The sequence below is a fragment of the Tenrec ecaudatus genome, chromosome 7 (assembly GCF_050624435.1).
Source record: "Tenrec ecaudatus isolate mTenEca1 chromosome 7, mTenEca1.hap1, whole genome shotgun sequence".
In the NCBI taxonomy this organism is placed as follows: domain Eukaryota; kingdom Metazoa; phylum Chordata; class Mammalia; order Afrosoricida; family Tenrecidae; genus Tenrec; species Tenrec ecaudatus.
Genome location: NC_134536.1, coordinates 76,666,718 through 76,686,861, shown reverse-complemented (window position 1 = coordinate 76,686,861; position 20,144 = coordinate 76,666,718). Strand labels below are relative to the sequence as shown.

The following is a 20,144-nucleotide window of genomic DNA, read 5'->3' as shown; positions in this document are numbered from 1 at the left end:
ATTGGACTGGCAACTCAAAGGCCAGCAGCTGGAAACCACCAGCTCCTCTACAGGAGAAAATTGAGGCATTCCGCTCTGTACAGAACTACAGCCTCAAACAAGCTAAGGCGCATTTCTTCTCTCTCTTATAAGGTCACTCACTATCATTTGGAATTGACTTCATAAAAATGGGTTTGCTTTTGTGGTTGGTTCTCGTCACTGTGAAAATGGAATACATTTGCTATTCTTTTAAGGTGACTTGAATAGGGATTGATCATGATACCAAACTCAAGCATGGAGGGAGGAAAGACACACAAGGCATATAAAAGAAGTCTCTTATGAATCGTATTTCCCAGATTATGGCAATTTTTTCATGTAAACCTGTGCACCCAAATGCTTGGTCCCAGGATGGTCATTCAGCTGTTTTGTACACATTACTGGTATAGCTTAGGTTACAAGCTTAGTCTTTCCTCAGCAGACTCAGTTTCTACAACTACAGCTATTTCTTGCTAGATAACTTGATTTTGTCATTAGATGCAAGGGAAAGCCAGTAGATCCATCGAAGGGGGTGGATCAATGGAGTCATTGCTTTCCATTGCTGAGAAACAGCTCCTGGTTTTCGGATTTGGACAGTAGTTGTAGAGTACGATGAAGAATAAACAGAAAGAAAAACAAAAATGGTAGCACAGCTACTCTTTTGTGGCATTTCATAGAATACTTGTTGGTTGAATTTGTGAGAGGCGGCCTTATGGATAGGATAATGGCCCCCTCAAGATATGTGTTGAATTTGTAGTCTTTCACCTGTGGATGGAATGCTGTGTGAAGATAAGTTGGTTTTGTTTTGTTTTGGTTAGTTTGCTTTTGCTTTTTGATTTTAATATTAATGAGATCATACCAATGTAGAGTGGATCCTAAATCTACTTATAAAAGCTATCAAAGGACCAGCATTTGCACAGGGCATACACACGGGAAGGAGGCAGTCCACGTGAGGGTTGTCTATAAAGCAAGGAACAACAAGGAACCCAGGCTACCAAGAAGGAAGATATCAACACGGTCCATTCTGGTTTGGACTTTTAGCCGACAGACACTGATAAAATAACTGTACAGCTAACATTTGGGATGTCCGTGTTACAGCAGCGCTAGGCAACTAAGACCGAGGGCAAGCAGAAGGGAGACTGTTCTAATGGCTAGTGCACCTCCTGGGCCCATCTCGGCAAGATGAGTAAGGGTGTAGGGGGCGGGACCAGGGGGAGAGGGAGAGACTCAAAAGGAAACAATGATGAATTTTACCCTAAATAATTTTTGATACATTTTCTTTTTTAGTTTAGCCCTTATTTCTTCCAAGCTCTACCACTTTGAGGAGATTCTTGAGGCAATTTAGAAACGGGATTTGCTCTTGCAGCACACCTTTTAGGAGAATGACAGAGTAACTCTGTAGGGAATAGGAGGTCAGACTAGTGTCCCCATGGAAGCGATTGCACACGGAGACACACATCACGATGCTGTTGCTCCTCCAGCTCATTAGGGACCAAGGAGTCCAAGCAAATCTTATGATGGGTTCTAAGTAGAACGTTGGAATTTGGATGCCAAGGATCTGGATGATCCACTTTCCATTTAAAGACAGTGCTTTTCGTGGCTTACAGAGTTCCTTAAAGCCCAGGGAGGAAATGTCAAGCACAGCATAAAACCTAAGTATTTTTACATGTTGGGTTTTTTAAAAATTTAAAGAATGAAATATTTGATAAAATAAGGTTTTACTTTCATTTTACCCTGAACCATATTTTACCTCTATTCTAACAAAATAACTGCTATTCTTACATTATTATCCCTCCAAGAGACTCATCTAAGGCACTTTGTTTCTTTTCTTAGTAGGCACAGAGCAAATTAATCAGATGGAAAATTATAGTCAGCCGTTTTCTTTCGTGGGAAATGGAGTTCATCAGCTCTCAAGAGAATTTGTATTCAACCTCTCCACATGAGACATTCAGCTTCTAACAAACCAGGCTGGTGAACATGTCCCTAGAGGCTAATATCAAACATTCCACCGCAAATCTATGACGCTTGTTTTAGGTTATTTTTGATTGATGGCCTGGAGTTCTATCTTTAGCTATTTTTTAAAATGTTTGTTGAGTTTTAAAAAAATAACGGTTGAAGGGAAAGAAAAACAAGTTCCTAGTTTAAAATGGAGTCTATACTTGTAGTTGAACATTTACCACCAAGTCAAAGACATCCGAGCAGAGTTACCTGCGCGACTTGCATTCTTTCATCTTACTTCGTTCTTCAGTGGGGTCTTCAGCCCTGGATGCTCTTCTCATCTAATAGAATCTAGAACAAGTCACGGGTCAACGCTAAAGCAATCAGGGCAAGAACCTGCAGTTTCTGATTTTTAACTCACTACTCCAGAAAAAAGATGAGGCTTTGCTCCCATAAAGACCCACAGTCTTTGAAACCCACAGGGACAGGTCTACTCTGTCCTATAAGATGGTTACGAGTTGGAACCAACTCAATGACAGTGCGTTTGAGTAACTCAGTCCTCTTCTGAGTGGGTTATGTCTTTGGTAACAAGCAAACAACAGGGAAGTATATACATGTTTGCTCACTCACACACACAGCACAGAGGTAGGGCAGAAAGGAAAACATATCTGAAGGTAGAACTTTTTGTATGGGTACACTCATTTCCTTGAATTTTAAGATACTATATGAATTACATATAATATATGTAATACATATACATAGGATGGTGCGGGCCCAGGCAGTCCTTTGTCCTGTTGTGCATGAAGTCGCTGTGGAGCATCACCCCTTGGTGGCATCTAACAGCAACATGCTTTTTTAAAAGAGCCCTTGAGGAATAGTTCTAATGCGGTACGCTGCTAACCGTGAGGTCCACGGTTGGAAACCATGAACTGCTCTGAGAGAGAAAGACAAGGCTTTCTACTTCCATAAAGCATTAAAGTCTCAAAAGCAAATGGAGGCAGTTTCACCCCGTCCTACAGGGTTGCTTCGCTATGAGTCAGAATTGACTTGCTGGCAGTGAGGTTCTTTTTTTAAAATATCTCATTTAATTCATTATCGTCAATTTAATTCTGACCGTTGGTGACCCCTGGGTGCCAGAGTTGAATTGTGCATCCACGTGATTTCAATGGCTGATATGTCAGAAACTGATCTCCGTTGGTGACCCCCTGGGTGCCAGAGTTGAATTGTGCATCCACGTGATTTCAATGGCTGATATGTCAGAAACTGATCTCCGTTGGTGACCCCCTGGGTGCCAGAGTTGAATTGTGCATCCACGTGATTTCAATGGCTGATGTGTCAGAAACTGATCTCCAGAAGGCTCTCCTGGGGTGACGGGTACCTCTAACCTTTCGGTTAGAAGGTGAGCCCAGTAACCGAGTGCTCCATTCACGAGACTCCATACCTCACTGCACTCTCCTAGAGATGGTGCATTCACACACTCATTCCACTGGCATCCCGGAGGACCTTGTCTGGTCGCCAGCCAAGCTGTGGAGGGAAGACTAGAGAAGACAGAAAGGAGAAGCCTGACTTGAACAGTTGATTCCCCTCTGATGCACGTTAGGCCTGATATGGTGGTCAGCATTGTCGGTATTTTGTTGTGTTTTGGTTTGTTCATTCTCGGGTTTATCTCAGAGTGTTGTGTCATTGGGAGTCACCCTCTGGAATTCTTGTTATACGTTTCTCTTTCTTTCCGTATATGACACCCAGGATGGAGGGACCTGTGGGAACGGCAAGTAGAATAAAGGCTTCTGTGGGGTACAGTGATGGTGGGGGAGGGGAGTAAAAGGGAGCTGGTGTCAAGAAGTTCAAGAAGGGAAAGAATGTTTTGAAACTACTCGTGGGAGCAATTGAACAGCACTGCCCAATGTGATTGACTGACGGGTTGATGCGATATCTGTATTAGCTCCCAATAAAATGATTTTGAGGAACAAAAAGAAATAGTATGCCTGCACTACTGAGAAATGCTCAGGCCTCAGGGCAACATGACCAGGCTGTAGCGAGAAGGATGCTTACGGGGCTGTGATGATAGGAAGGACGAAGTGGTCGAGGTGGGTGGACAACGAGGAGGAGCGAGTGGGTAGAAGAGAAGTCATGTGTGAAGGTCCAAATGCTGGAAGGTTGTGGCATAGGTGAAGGCTGTGGGTGACAGGAAGTGGCTGAAGCCCAGCAGGCATGTGCATGCAGGCCTGTGTGTGTTGGAGACTCAGGGCCGAGAAAGGACTGGAGGCAGTGGGAAAAGTAAGCAAGAGAATGTAGCTCAGGGCTTATTTCACAACCAGAGAAGAGCTGTAGAGCCTTTCCCACCAAGCAAGTGGCGTAAGCAGACGAATCTCAGAAAGATTTTTTGCTTGGCCATTTGTTGAGAATGTTGTGGAACGCCGTAAAGATTTTGACCTTATCAAGAGGGAGCAAAGGTTATGTAGTAAAACCATACTAGCTTTCACTTAATAGACGAATTTTTAATAATAGTGCACCACTGTCATCCATCATAGGAGTCTTAGTAGCTCTGTGGGGTAAGTGTTGGGCTGCTAACTTCAAGGTCAGTGGTTCAAACCCACCAGCCACTCTGGGAGAAAGATGAAGCCATCTGTTCCCATGAAGATTCAGTCTCAGAACTCCAAGGTATCACCATGCGTCAGAATGGACCCCGGCAGCCAGCCTGCTCTCTTGGTAGAATCCATCAAGGATCCCTGCAGGGACAGTGGATAAGTGCTTGGCACTGAACAAAATGCTCAACTCGCCAACAGCTCCGTGGGCGGAAGGTGTGGCAGTCTGCTTCAGAACATACGTCCAGCCTGGGAAAGGCTGACGACGGGGCAGCTCTCCTCTGACCTGTTTGTAGTACACCACAGATCGGAGCAAGGTCAAAACTACTACTTAAAAGACACTTTTGAGGAGCAATCAAGAGGTCGTGCTATAGAAGTAGACAGCTGAGGCAGGAGTGAGAAGATTGACATGACTGAAGCACTTGCCTAAGGAAATGAAGAGCTGTACCGCCCGCTCGGTGGGTGATTTCTTTACTTCTTATCGAACATAGACCTGTATACTTCGCTCAGCGAGGCTTCAAATGTGCTCCAGACTGGGTAACGACCACTTGCCTGCCCTTCAAGCAGCAATTTAAATTAAAATCCTAAAAGTGAGAATGGCCACAGGTAAATCCAGTTAAGTATATTTTGAATTAAGATTCTTTACCCCGATTCCGTTTCCATCCAAGTTAGGTATATCAATCACACAAATTTCAAAGACGTCAACATTTTGTAGAGACTTCCCCAGAGCGTTTTAATATTCCCTACACCATATAGATTTAAATTCTGCCAAGTTCTTCCCTAAAGAGAAGCAGAAACAAATCTACGTTACAGAATCAACAAAGACTGGAATGGGCAATTGAAAGAGCTGTGCACTCCCAGATGAGCATAGATACAGTTATTGAGTCTGAGTGAAGCCACTTTGAATAAACTGATGAAAATGAAGTGAGAAAGCTCACCAGACTTTAAAGACCAATTCACATTTACATGCGGAATAGTTGCAGCATTATTTGCATCTAGTTACCAACACTATAGATCCTGCTACAGATAGGAATCACCTTAACTATTGCAAGTTTGGGTCCAGGCATGGCAATAAAGCGAGTAAAAGAGACTAACAGCACAGCCAGCAGTTCAAACTCACCAGCTGCTCCCAGCGAGAAAGATGAGGCTTCTGCTCCTGTTAAGATTTATTGCCTTGGATGCCCGCAGCAGCAGCTCTACTCGCCCTGCAGGGTCACTATCGGTTGCAATTGACACCATGGCAAATGAGCTTGAGTGTCTAGTCTGTTACAGGTACAATAGCGTTGTGGAAAAGTCTGTAATATTCTGATAACTGCCAAACTATAACCCAGAGGTATGAAGTGAGTACTGCTATTGCTAAAAATGGTGCTGACAGACTTGCCCCAGTTCGAGGTTGCCAAAAACTTTGCATTTGTAGAAAATGTGGTTTCTGTGAAGTGGAATAAAGGGAAGCACAACAAAACAAGGCCCTCTGTACCATATTACTCACCCCATGGGGAGCAAAATTCTGTAATCAAATCAATTGGCACTTAGAATTGTGATACATGATAATTAAACACAGGACAGAGAAAATGCCTTAAAAATACACCAGTATAGACCTATTATTAGAAATAGCACACACAAAAACTCACTGCCATTGAGTCATAGCTGACTCCTAGCAACCCCTCGGCGGGTTTCTCAGACTAACTTTATGGGAGTAGAAAGCCCAGTTGTTCTCCGGCAGAGCTGTGCTGGTGGTTTTGAACTGCCGACCATGTGGACCGCAGCCCAACGTGTAAATACAGTATATCCAGTTCACTTCAACTTCACCGTGAAGGGACAAGTCCTCCCACTTCATGAACTTGCGAGAGGAAAGCAATAGTATGCATGCAGGCAGACTTGGAACTGCCCAGTGCATATCAAACACAGGCCTTCACTTTGAACGGTTGCCTGTAACTTAGCTTGACAAGGCAGAAAAGGAAGCTAGAGTTGTGTCTCCCACTGAGTTTCCAGTGCAATGTTTCTCAGCAGTTAATCTCCTTCTTCAGTCTGCAGGGATCCAGATATCTTCCTGTTTTGACAGCTTATGTCTGTATGCATGTAATTTGTATAATCTAACCATGATATTCTGTAATAGACAATATAAATGTTATATGATACATAACTAGCATATATCAATATACTATATATTATACTAAAGATATTCGATATAACATGCAATTGCATAGATAATAAATTATATAATATATAGAACATATTCTACAATATCTATTTATAATAAGTATTGGCTGCTCTTGAACTTTTTATAAATGCTTCTTAGTGTATTTACTCTTTTGCTGGTTGCATTTAATATCATAAGGTTCATCTGGATTGAAATGTTTACCTGTACTATATCTGTATATATCCTTTCATGACAAGAGCCTGGTGGCATAGGGGGCTTTACACGAAGCTGCTAGCTACAAGGGCAGCTGTTTGAAACCATTAGCCTCTCCTTGGGAGAAGGATGAGCTATTTACTCCCCTAAAGATTTCAAGTCTCGGACACCCACAGGGGGAGCCCTACCCTGTCCTGTGGGTCACAATTGACTCCGATGGCACTGAGTTTAGGCTTTTGGTTTGTTGTATTCCTTACTGGCTAATTGTCCTGTACTATACAACTTTCTATTTGTTCACTTTCTCATTGACTAACAGGCTATTTCCAGTCTTGATTATTATAAACTAAAGCGTACAATATTCTTGTAAACAACATGTACAGGATTTTCCTAAGACACACAGAGCAGTGTAAAATTGCTGAGTCCTATGAAAATGCTCAACTTTGCACTCTATTGGAAAAAAGGTATTTCAAAGTGATTGTATCAATCTGGTATTCTTACTGCTCTTTTTCTTATACAGAATGTCTTCTTGCTCTTTATTCTCACCAATATTTGGAATTATCAGGCTTGATAATGTTTATCTGACCTCGTGAGTAAATAAGTTATAGTTTGCCAAGCATATCAATCTAAACTTTGATGATATAGATTGAACTTGTATAAAACAATTATTTTGTCTTTTAAAATGAAACAATGTCTGCACATGTATTTTGCCTATATTTCTATTCATTAATTTTGAATTCACATATTGATTAATCGGCATTATTTATATACTCAGCGCTCTAATTCCTTGCTGTTATATGAGAGTTCAATATCAACTGTTTTCTGATTTTTTTTCTTACTCATATTGAGTTATGTTTCAATAAGCAAATTACCCATTTTTCCTTTATTTTTTTAAATCATTTTATTGGGGCTAGTACAACTCTTTTCACAATCCATCCATCCATCCATTGTGTCAAGCACTTTTGTACATTTGTTTCCACCATTATTCTCAAAACATTTGCTTTCTACTTGAGCCCTTGGTATCAGGTCCTCATTTTTCCCTTCCTTCCCCACTTTCCCCTTCCCCATGAACCCTTGATAATTTATAAATTATTATTTTGTCATATTTTACACCATCCTACATTGCCCTTCACCCACTTCTCTGCTGTCCACTTCTCTGCTGTTATATGTAGATCTTTGTGTTTTTGTACTCTCTTCGAAAACGTTCCCTATCCTGATTTATGAGAAAATTTCGCCGTGTTTTAGCTTTGTTTTTTTTACATTGATGGTGGAATTGTTTTGAGTATGATATAAATTAAATAACCAATCATTGAATCACTCGTTCTTTCTCTACAAAGCCGAAGTATCATTTTTTTTGCCAAGTTTCCAAATAGGTGAACGCTTATTTTGTTCTTGCTGTTTCAATGCTATTGGTTTATTCTTCTGTAAATATTGCACTTTACAACTTGTCAGCTCGGTGTACGGTGGGGGCTTGCACCTAATTCAAACAAATTTTAGCAGAATTTCCAGATTAAGACAAACTAGGAAGAAAGGCCTGGTGATCCACTTCCCTATAAGGGCCAATATCAACCTTCTGTTTAGCAACGGACCCGTGTCTGAGGTAGTGCTGCAAGATGAAGCCCTCCAGTTGGAAAGCATTCAAAGTGCAACTGTGAAACTCCACGGAGAGGCAATACAGCGGTGCAGACAGAGCAGAGCATTTGGGACCTTCGTTTGCTGAAATGAGAAATAACAGCTGTAAATGTCTATTAATAAACAGAAAGTAGAATGCATGAAATATGAATCAAAGAAAATGGGAAGCCTTCAAAAAGGAAAAGGAACACTGGAAGATCAGTTTCCTGGGTGTTAGTGAGATCAGATGGATTGATATTGGCCATTTTAAATGTGACAATCCTGCAGTCTATGCTGCCAGAAGGACAAATGGAAAGCAGTGGTGTTACATTCATCATTACAAGGAACATTTTGCGATCTACCCTGAAATGCAATGCTTTCAGTGAGAGGTTCGTAGCTCTATGCCTACAAGGATGACTAGTTAATAAAACTGATGCACCAACTATGGGTTCCAAGGAGGAAGAAACTGAACGTTTTTACAAACGGCAGCAGTCTGAAGTTGATCAGTGTGCGATCAACATGCATCGATAATTATTGGTGGTTGGAATGTGAACGTTGGAAACAGAAGAGGACAATCCATAGTTGGAAATTATGACTTTGGTGATAGAAATGATGTTAGAGTAGCATGATAGAAGTGCAGAAGACTGATGAATTATTTATCAGAAGTACTTTTTTTTAACACTATCAAAGAAAATACAGACGATCTCACCAGATGAATCACACAGGAAGCAAATCAACTACAACTGTCAAAAGGGTGGTGGAGAAACTTAGTATTACAAGGCAAGAAAAGCCAAGTGCTAACTTCAGAACAGACCACTGATTGTTCATGTGCAAGTTCAAGTTGAAGGTAACAAAAATTAAAGTATCACAAGAGGAAAAAGTATGATCTTGAATATTTCTGCCTGAATTAGACACCATCTAAGGAATAGATTTGCACTAAGTTCTAATGAGTAAAGTCCCGAAGGGATTGGAATGACATCAAGGACATCACACAGAAAGAAAGTAAAAGGTTATTTGAAGGATGGGAAAGACCAAAATGGATGGCGTAAGAGATTCTGAAACTTGTTCTTAAGCAAAGTAGCAATGGCAACAGAAAATTTGTGAAAATTGCAGGCTAGCAAGCTCTACGAGGAAGCTCTACTCTGTCCCATGGGGTTGCTCTGAGTGGAGATGGACCCCTGGCGCTAACAACCTTAAATAAAATCTGAACTTAAATGCTAAGTGAGGCACTTCATAAAAGTGAGGATGAAATTATAATTTTCTAAACAAACATCAGAGAGTAAACATTCAGTATGTTCTTAAGCCTCAGATTATATTCCCTATTAAATCAAGAAGGCACTTAATTAAGAGAATCCAGCCTTTAAGAGATAAGAGAGCCCACGTATCACTGAGTAGAGCTTTTCCATAACTGGACTAAATGTCTACCCTCACGGTTGTTATTTGCCTTTGAGTTGCTTCTCACTCTTGACCGTGCATGTGTGCTCGGTGTAGAATGGGCTCCATAGACCTCCCGGCAGTGACTTTTGGGAACACGTAACCGGGCATTCCAGATGGGTTTGAACCAACAGTCATTAGATTGGGGATGAACCAACAGTCATTAGATTGAGGATGAACCAACAGTCACGATTGTTTGCATTACTCAAGGACTCCTCTTACTGCAAAAGTCACAAGATTTAGAATATCACTCCATCCAGCCTCCTACTATTCCCCTTGAGAACCACAATGGGATACTCCCAGCTGACAGATTTAACACGTGGCTGCTAACTGGAAGATCGGTAGTCCACCCTGCAGGAGAAACAAAAGATTTGGGCTTGGAAACCCTGTGGGTAAGTTCTACTCCGTCCTATGGAGTTGTTATGGTCAGAAACAACTAAACAGGCCTATTAGTTGATGTTTTCAATATAAGTATAGTACCTGCCTCTGTTCTTTCAAAGAATGAAGAGAATATGTTCCACTTTGTTATGTTGTTTTGATTTTTTGTTTGTTTGGTTTTTTTGTTTGTTTGTTTTTTTACCAGAAGGCTGCCTATTACATGGAGGTAGAAGTGTCATCTGGTCTCATACATAGATTTAGTCATTGGTCTGATTATCGAGTGGGGGAGCTATTGTAATCCTATATTTAACATGTTAGCCCATAGCATACTAAACATTTCTGAATAGGACAGTAACCAAGCCTTGAAAGGTTTTGCTGCATGCTCCTGTTATATAGATACAGGGATCGATGACACAGACGTAGTATAGATAGAGATATATACCTGAAGGCTCTGTTGGTAGTAGGCCAGGCAAGGCCAGGCAAACCTCACAAAGAGCAGTTTCTATTGGCCATCATGGTTGTGGTCATTCAACAATTCAAAATGAATTCCCCCAGCCACAGTTGTCTGGGGATGTGTCTTTTGTCTAAAGCAAAAATAATAATGATGATGATAGCTTCTTTTGCATATAAAAGTATATACCTAATGAGCATATCACTCTTCAGAGACAACCCTTTGATCACTACAAAAGTCGGTAAAACTTTATATTTTAAAACCTTTCAAGTGAATCGATCTAATTTCTTCCTGGTTCCAAGCCTTGAGAAATTTGGAGTATGTTTGTATTAAGTAGGAAAGGTCATTTCTGTGGAACTAATCAAAATGGGAAGGCAGTGTTCCTTGCAAATAGTTCTGGCCATGTTCCACTAGGAACTTCCGAGTCTACGTTTTCATTTTTCCTGGGAAAGACTGACATGTTCCAAATGTGCAGCCTTTTCCATACCTGTTGGTGAAGCAGCAGGGCAGCAAAACGGTAATGCACAGACGTCAGTCACAATGACATGGATTCAGCAAGGCACGCCGATAGGATTTTGTTACTAAGCTAGGAAATGGATGAGAATATCCGTTCAAATGGAGTAGTAACTACAGAGCAGCACTAATAATGCCATACAGCACCTTCTAGTAATATTTGATGTGATTTTGTGAAGAAAATTAACTTCTGGAGGGAAGAACTAGAAGATATCCAAAATTCTTCATGTATTCTTATCAATCTAGACATTAAAAATTCTACCTAGAAGAAAAATCCATGGTCTTGCTTTTGTTAAGAAGGGAGAATCATGTTAAACGCCCTGTATCATTTCGCCAGGCTCTTCTGTCTGCATTCTGAACTAATGGCACCTGCTTTAAGAAATCAATATCTCGTCCCTCTTTGGGTTTTCTAAATTTTTCAAAAATAATCATAAGTATTATCCTGTCCTCAGCTTTGTGTTTCATTTCAGTTTTTTATTTAATAAGATATTGCTACTTTTATTGATTTTATATGTCAGCTGAGTTTTTAAAACTGAATAGCCGACATCACCTTTCTACCATAGGTAATCTTCTTATATCTGAGAAGTTGAGCATAAAACTGACGAGGGGCAGGTCTCATCTGCCTAGAGGACCGTCTGGAGCCCTTGGTGTGGGAGGTTTAATTACAGGTGCCAAGGGGCAAGTAGGCGCGTAGGACAGAGCGGGTGGCCTGGTTTGGACAAATTGAGGACACATTGAAGTCACTAGGATATTTGCTGAATGAAGCTATAGGACAGCCGAAGTCCCAGAGGAAGACAGGTGCTACAGAAAGACCTGAAAACTAGGTCAACAGAACCCTCACTTAAAATCAGTGCTCTGCAAGGGCCCATCTGTAGACAGCTGGTCGTCCCTTGCAGAGGGGGAGTGGGGACGAGATGAGTCCCTCAGGGTTCAGTGTAGCAACAATGAAACTCAAAACTTTCCTCTAGTTCCTGAACGCTTCCTCCCCTCCAATTATCATGATCCCAATTCTACCTTGAAAACCTAGTTAGACCAGAGGATAGGATGCACAGCAGTACAGTTGGGATTTGGAAACACAGGGAGTCTAGGACAGATGAACCCCTCAGGACCAATGGTGAGAGTGGCGACACCGGGAGGGAAGGGAGTGTAGAAAGGGGGAACCGATCTCGGGGATCTACATATAACCTCCTCTCTGGGGGATGGGCAACAGGAAAGTGGGTGAACGGAGATGCTGGACAGTATAAGATAAAATAATGATTTATAAATTATTAAGGGTTCATGAGGGAGGGGAGAGGGGGGAGGGAGTGGGATAGAGAAAAAGAAAATGAGCTGATTCCAGGAACCCAAGTGGAAGGCGAATTTTGAGAACGATGAGGGCAATGAATGTATAAGGGTGCTTTACTCAACCGATGTATGTATTGATTGTGATAAGAGTTGTATGAGTCCCAATAAAATGATTTATAAAAAATAAGAACAAAATATGCACAAAAAATCAATGCTCACGGAAACCATAGCAAGAGCTCAAATAGTACAGTGTATTGGGCATATCTGCTGCACACAAATATTTGGGTAGAGCTGTTGTGCTGAGGATTAAGGCACGCTTGACCCAAACCATGGTTCTTCAATGATCTTGTATGCATGTGAAAGAGGAACAATGAATAAGGAAGCTCACAGAAGAACTCATGTGTTTGAATGACGGTGTTGGTGAAAAATATTGAAAGTACCATGGAATGCCAGAAGAACAAAAAAAAAAATCTGTCTTGGAAGACATACAGCCAGAATTCTTAAAACCTAGATTGGCTTTGAACATCTTATCAGGAAGGACCCGTCGCTGAAAAAGCCATCTGGGAAGGTTGAGGGAGATGAGGAAAAAAGAGGAAGGCCCTCAGGGATGGATGGACACCGCGGCTGCAACAAGGGACTCCAACAAGACAAGAGTGACAATGTCACAGAACCGGGCCGTGTTCTTCTGTTGTACACACGATTGCTGTAACTTGGAACAAACCTGATAGTCCCTAACAACAAGAACGACTCATTAACGAAACAAAATAGAAGCAGGTGTTCCTTAGAAAGCTCTGATTACAAGGGGAATCCTAGATTTCAGGAGGATCCTCTTCTCAGAACTGGGTAGAGGGGCTGGATGGGTAAACAACATGGCTTCTGCTGAACCTTTTCTTTCCTTCTGGTAGTGAGGAATGTGGTAGACTAAGTGTGCTTATGTGACCAACTCCCTGGGCTCCGTGTCTGGAATGTGTATTAGTTTCTGTGCTGACGGCCAATTGCTGAGAGAAGTGACGACATCCTGTGTGACCCCACTGGAACAACATACGTGCAAGCCAAGGTCACGTTTTCCCTGACAGGGGCCCCCCGTGTGCCATTTACCTTCACAGACTTTGTGTTGCATCCTTTGAGTAAAACAAAACCATAGTCATGTTGACACTGGGAGTCCTGCTAGGCGCTTTTTGAACATGGGTGTGATCGTTCCATGACACCTAACCCAGATTGGTTATTGTTATGTGCTGTCAAGTCAGTTCGGACTCATAGTCGCCCTACACAGAACAGAAGGAGTGATCGCCCAATCCTGCGCTGTCCTCAGAAGCATTGTTAGTTTTGAGCCCCACTGTTGTCAATCTATCTTATCAAGAGTCTCTTTTTTGGGCTGCCCCTCCCCTTTACCAAGCATGATGCCCCTTTCCAGGGGTCGGTCTCCCCTGATCATATGACCAAAGTACGTGAGGTGAATCTCACCATCCTTACCTCTAAAGAGCATTCTGTCCATATTTCTCTCAAGACAGAACCACCGATCTTTGCCAGCACCATAATAATTCAAAGGCATCAATTCTTTTTCAGTCTTCCTTATTCAATGTCTCCCTTAGACCTCAGAGTAATAGCCTTGCTTTTCAATACTTCAGAGTGACCTTGGCAGCAGGTGTGCCCAGTGCAATTTGCTGTTTGATCTCTTGATTGCTGCTTCCATGACCATTGATTATGGATCCCAGCAAGACAAATCCTTGACAATTTCAACCTTTTTTTCCCTTTATCATGAGGTACATTTCCATTTACCTGTTGGTCCAGATTTGAGGAGTTTCTTTTTCTTTACCTTGAGTCGTAGATGCATATCTATTGACAGATAAATTATTTTTGAGAGTCATGCTTAATTTCCAAAGATGAAATGATGTGCAGTGGCATCACCAGGAGGTGGCAGGGATGCATAATGCATCCCCTGATACTGTCACAAGGTCAAACCAAAGTGAGCCCAGTGACCATGGCTGCGTGGCAGGAGGGCCATCATCCCAGGGGAAGAGGCTTCCAAGCCAATGGTATCACTTGGGTTGGTGTCTCTTGTCACCCAGTTCAGTAACTCATCACTTCCCAGTCAGGATGTGGATGGATGGGTGACGATACCTGCCACCAGGAGGGGGTTTACCTTGGCCAGTGGGGAAGGGGAGAAGCTACAGTGAACTGGGAGGAAGGGTGGAGCAGAGCTCAAGTCCTATTGCTCTGTCTGCATAGGGAGAAGCTGCGGCGGAATGCTCCATCACCCAAGAACTCTGAGGTGAGGCTGTGATTTACTGTGCTGAGTGATACCAGTCCTAGTGATCCCACACCCCTGTGAATCTGTGCATGTAATACTTTTATTTCTCTTGTGGCTGAAAAAGAAACGTATACCTTATGTCTTCCTATGAACATAAAACAAATATTTTTAAGTGTTTTAGAAGAGCTTAAAAAAGAACATGTTGCTATAGAGTCAATTCTGACACATGGTGATCCCATGCATCACAGTCGTGCCAGACAGCAGCCTGGACTGTAGTCCTTACAGTGGGAGGTCACAGGTCCCTCTTTCCACAGAGCCCCTTGATAGACTTAAACCACCAATCTTTAGGTCATCAGCCAATTGTCAAACACTTGCATCATTCAGGCTCCTAAACCCTGATTAAGTAAGCAATAAAGTGGACGCCTAATTAAGTAACTTATAAAGATGTGAGGAAAAAAAGTATTAGACTAGCAAATAAAAATGCACTTGATACCTAGCTTCTGTTTAAATTAGAGTAGAAAGAATGGTTATGTCTCTGAGACTGCTTCTAGAGCTCTCTGGCAAGACATAAAGTGAGGACAGTTTGTGAAAGCCCTATCAGCAGTCCTTGCTTGTGTCCTGGAGGTAAAGCTACATACACCTTGCAACGCATCCCATGTGACTGCTTCCCAGGTCGGCATCTGATGAATGCACGATGTTTGCAAAGCCGATTGCTGACTCCGTGCATTTTTTAACAAAGACACAGGAACTGCCAAGATGCACGAGGAGCCTTTCCCAGTGTCACCATGGCCACAAATGTTTTCCTAAATTGGAACTTTCTCTCTCTCGAGAATATAAATGCATTTGAGTGCTTGACTCCTATGCTATTGAGGTTTTGCCATTTAGCTTATAAACCAAGTTTTGTTTTCACATATAAATTATCATTCACAGGATCAGACCACCATGGCGAGTACTCAGTGTAAATGTCAATACTGCATGTCATCACTCCTTGGGAAGAAGTACGTCGTAAAGGATGACACCCTGTACTGCGTCGCATGTTATGACCGTATCTTTGCTAACTACTGCGAGGGGTGCAAAGAACCTATTGACTCCGATTCCAAGGTGGGTCTCCATGCACAGAATTGTAGCATGCAATCCATAATTCCATGCTTTGACGTAACTTCCCCCTTTATCTGGTCTATTAACACCCTTTCTATTGCTCTAGCACTGTGTACAAGGAACTCAGAAGTTTTCCAGTCATCAAGTTACAGCACTATGCTTATCCCTGTGAATTTCGATCTACGCTTTCCTTCTTACAAAGAGTGTTGAGGTGGTCTAGGCTGCCAAAATACTATGTGATTAAGTTATATACTCTAAATTGAACAGCTAACATATCTAGTTAGTTTTGAATGGCAAGAATATCTAAGTAAGTATATAGATAATCAGAGGGGTCAAGATTCAAGGTGTGAGTTTTCTGATTTGATAAGCAGCCTCACCTCCTCTCACAGAAAGAGCTCTTGTTCCGACAGGGGTCATTATTTTAGCTCCTTCTCTTTTTCCTTGTCTCTTTGATCTTGCTGGGGGTAGGTCATGTTTGGGGTTTGGTTGTCTACGAATGTCTCATTATATGGAAACTCAAAAACAAAAATCATTCCAGGAAATCTCTTTTGTAGTATACAGAAAGAATGTAGGAGAGATTTGAAGAATTAGAAAAGTGTCCATTTATTTTTCAGCTGCTTTTAGTGACCAATCAAGAACCTCTAGGCTTTCCCTCTTAATTACCCAGCGAGTCCCTTCTCCAAGGACAACAATATCAATGACAACATTCCCCCAAACTCCAGCACAACCTGCTGGGGCCTGGGGCCCTGGGGTGTTCAGTTGTGTCCTATAAATCAGCCTGGTTTGTGACAAACACATTTAATTAACTCTTATTTACTCTCTCAAAGGATCTGTGTTACAAAGGCCGGCACTGGCATGGAGGATGCTTCAAGTGTGCCAAATGCAATCACTCTTTGGTAGAAAAGCCTTTTGTGGCCAAGGATGAGCGCCTGCTGTGCACAGAGTGCTACTCCAACGCATGCTCCTCAAAGTGCTTCCACTGCAAGAAGCCCATCATGCCCGGTGAGCGACGCGCATGCCAGGCCCGGCCAAAGAGGATGCATGAGTTTCATTACATCCAAGTACACGAAGAGTGTATCAGCTAACAAAACTCAAATGTGGAGAAAGATCTCTCTCTCTCTCTCTCTCTCTCTCTCTTTCTCCCTTTCTCAGCCGCCTCTTAAATTTAGCGTATTTTAGAAACAAAAAAGATTATTCATTGTATGGTGAAAAAGTAAACTAGTGCTCTTTTTTTGTGAAATCTAATTCACATAAACACTTTAAACACTTAGACCCATATTTTGAACCATAAAGCAAAGATAAAATGTATACCAACAATTCTAAGCCTACATTGAACCAGGTCCATGAATCTAAGTATCACCAAAGACAGAAGAAAGAAGCTTTCATGATAGGGGGCGAGACTAGCAATCTTTTTGTAGCTTGACACCCACTGGCTTGAGGGTCAGTCATGGTTACTCCCTTCAGGGAGTCTGAAAAAACAAACTCACTCGCTGCCATGGAGTGGATACCTGCTCATGGTGACCCTATAGGACAGGGTAGAATGTCCCTATGAATTGCCAAGACTGTCACTCTTTACTGGAGTAGAAACCACTCTCTTTCTCCTGAGAAGAGACTGGCAGTTTAGAACTTCTGACCTTGTAATTAGCAACTCATCCTGTAACTATACCACCAGGGATTTTAAGGCAGACTAAGACCTGTGTAAATGCCACCACCAATTCTGTATATTTTGATTATGTTCTCTATCCCAACAGACAACAACAGAAAAACATGATTCTCTCTTATTTTCTTATTATGTATTTAAATCTATGCGACCATAATTGCATGACATAAATCTCCAGAGCTTGTGCCTTAGTTTGTGCATCACGAATACTCCTGGCCACTACTCACCTGGCAGTCTGTCACACTTAGGTGACTTGCTTGCTGCTTTGATGCTGGATGCCGTGCCACTAGTATTTCAAACATCAGCAGGGCCCTTGTTTAATCAGTACAAGGCCAGGGGCTGATTATGGAATAAATCATCAATTACTCATATGCAAGTTCAAGTTGAAGATTTTTAAAGCCAATTAAAACCTTGATTATACATTATCTTCATTTAGAGACCATCACCAAATCGATTGGACAAGGACCAGATGAGTTGTGAGATGATGTCAAGGACACCTGACATGAAGGAACTAAAAGGTCATTAAAAAGACGGGAAAGAAAGGGAAGGTCCGAATGCGTGTGTGTCAAACACAGACTCTGAAACTTGTTACTGAGTAGTAGCCTAAGCCAAGGAGAGAAATGCTGAAGCAAAAAAAAAAGTGGTTTCCAATGGCAGTTTGAGAAGAAAAAATATTGAAATACGGAAAGGACTGGAGTTGAAAAACCAAAAGAGAAGTATATGCTCAGCATTGCTCAAGCTGAAAGGACTTTAGAAAAAAAAATCAGGACTATTAAGCAAACTATTGAAAGATGCAGGAAATACATTTTTTAATGGAAGGAATATACAGTCATTCTACCAAAAAGAATTGGTTGGCATTCAACCCTTCAAAGAGGTAGTTTGTGATCAAGAAACCCAAGTATCCGAAGAAAAAGGCCAGGCTGTACTGACAGCACTGTAGTCAACCAAAGCTCCAGGAATAGAGAGAATACCAGTCACAATGTTTGAACAGAGGGATGTGCAGCCGGAGATGCTCTATGCCAAGAAAGTTGGAAGACAATCACCTGGCCAGCAGACTGGAAGAGATCCACATTTGTACCCACTCCTAAGAAGGTCTCCAACATAATGTGGAGATTATAGAATGCTACCATTAATATAACAGAAACGTTAAAAATGCAGAAGATAATCTAAAATGGTTGCAGCAGAACAATGAAGAACTCCCCAATATTCCTGCGAGATTCGGAAGATGACCTGAAACATGCGGGAAATTGCTCATATCAGATGGATATTGGCAAAAAGAAAGATGATTATCTGAGTTTTTCATTATGCAAAGATATGCAAATCTTATTATGGCTAAGATTGAGGAAAATGGGAACTCCAGAACCCTTCATTGTGCTTGTGTGGAACCTATGTAATATCGACCAAGAGGGAGTTGGAATAAAACACGATTCTATGTGGTTCAAAGTCAGAAAAGTGTGCATCATTGTTTTATCTTTCCACCATATCTATGCTATTTACTGTTTTAATCATATCATTGGGGGTTCGTACAACTCTCATCACAATCCATACATGCATCCATTGTGTCAAGCACATTTGTACGTATGATGCCATCCTCATTCTCAAAACATTTGCTTTCTCCTTGAGTCCTTGGTATCAGCTCCTCATCCGTCCCCTCTAACCTACTCTCCCACCCTATTGAAGTCTTGATAATTCATAAATTATTATTATTTTTTCATGTTTTACACTGACTGATGTTTCCCTTCACCCACTTTTTTGTTGTCTGTCCCCCAGGGAGGGAGTTATATGTAGATCATTGTGATGAGTTTCCCCTTTCTTCCCCCACCTTTCCATTACCCTCCTGGTATCACTACTGTCATTATTGGTCATGAGGGGTTTATCTGTCCTGAATTCCCTGTGTTTCCAGCTCTTATCTCTATCAGTGTACATGCCCTGGTCTAGCTGGCTTTGTACGGTAGAATTGGGATCATGATATTGGGGGTGGGGTGGGGAAGCATTAAAGAACTAGAGGAAAATTGTATGTTTCATAAATGCTATATTGTACCCTACTGGCTCAACTCCTTCCAGTTGCCTATGTTGAGCTTTAGGTCTCCACTCTATCCTCACCCTCATTCACAATGATATGACTTTTTGTTCTTTGACGCCTGATACCTGATACTATTGACACTGTGAGATCACACAGGCTGGTGTGCTTCATCCATGTGAGCTTTGTTGCTTCTCAGTTAGATGGCCTCTTGTTTATCTTCAAGCCTTTAAGACCCCAGATGCTTTATCTTTTGATAGCTTGGCACCATCAGCTTTCTTCAGCACATTTGCTTATGCACCCGCTTTGTCTTCAGCGATCTTGTTGGGAAGGTGAACATCATGGAATGCCAGTTTAATAGAACAAAGTGTTCTTGCATTGAGGGAGTACTTGAGTGGAGGGCCAATGTCCATCTGCTACCTTAATACTAAACCTATAAATATATGCACATAGATCTATTTCCCCATCATCATATATAAATATGTACATACCTGTATTTAGACCTCTATAAATGCCCTTTGCCTCCTTCTTCTTTCCTCTATTTCCTTTCACTTTC

The 20,144-nt window shown here is 41.7% G+C and overlaps 1 protein-coding gene across 1 annotated transcript in view; it reads left to right on the top strand.

Moving 5' to 3' along the window:
- FHL5 (four and a half LIM domains 5) overlaps positions 1-20,144 on the top strand; it is a 48,663-nt gene that overhangs the window by 8,823 nt on the left and 19,696 nt on the right. The window contains exons 2-3 of the mRNA XM_075554755.1: positions 15,741-15,911; positions 16,736-16,910. Of these exons, the coding sequence (XP_075410870.1) occupies positions 15,753-15,911; positions 16,736-16,910 (334 nt within the window). The 5' untranslated portion in view covers positions 15,741-15,752. The remainder of the gene's footprint in view (positions 1-15,740; positions 15,912-16,735; positions 16,911-20,144) is intronic.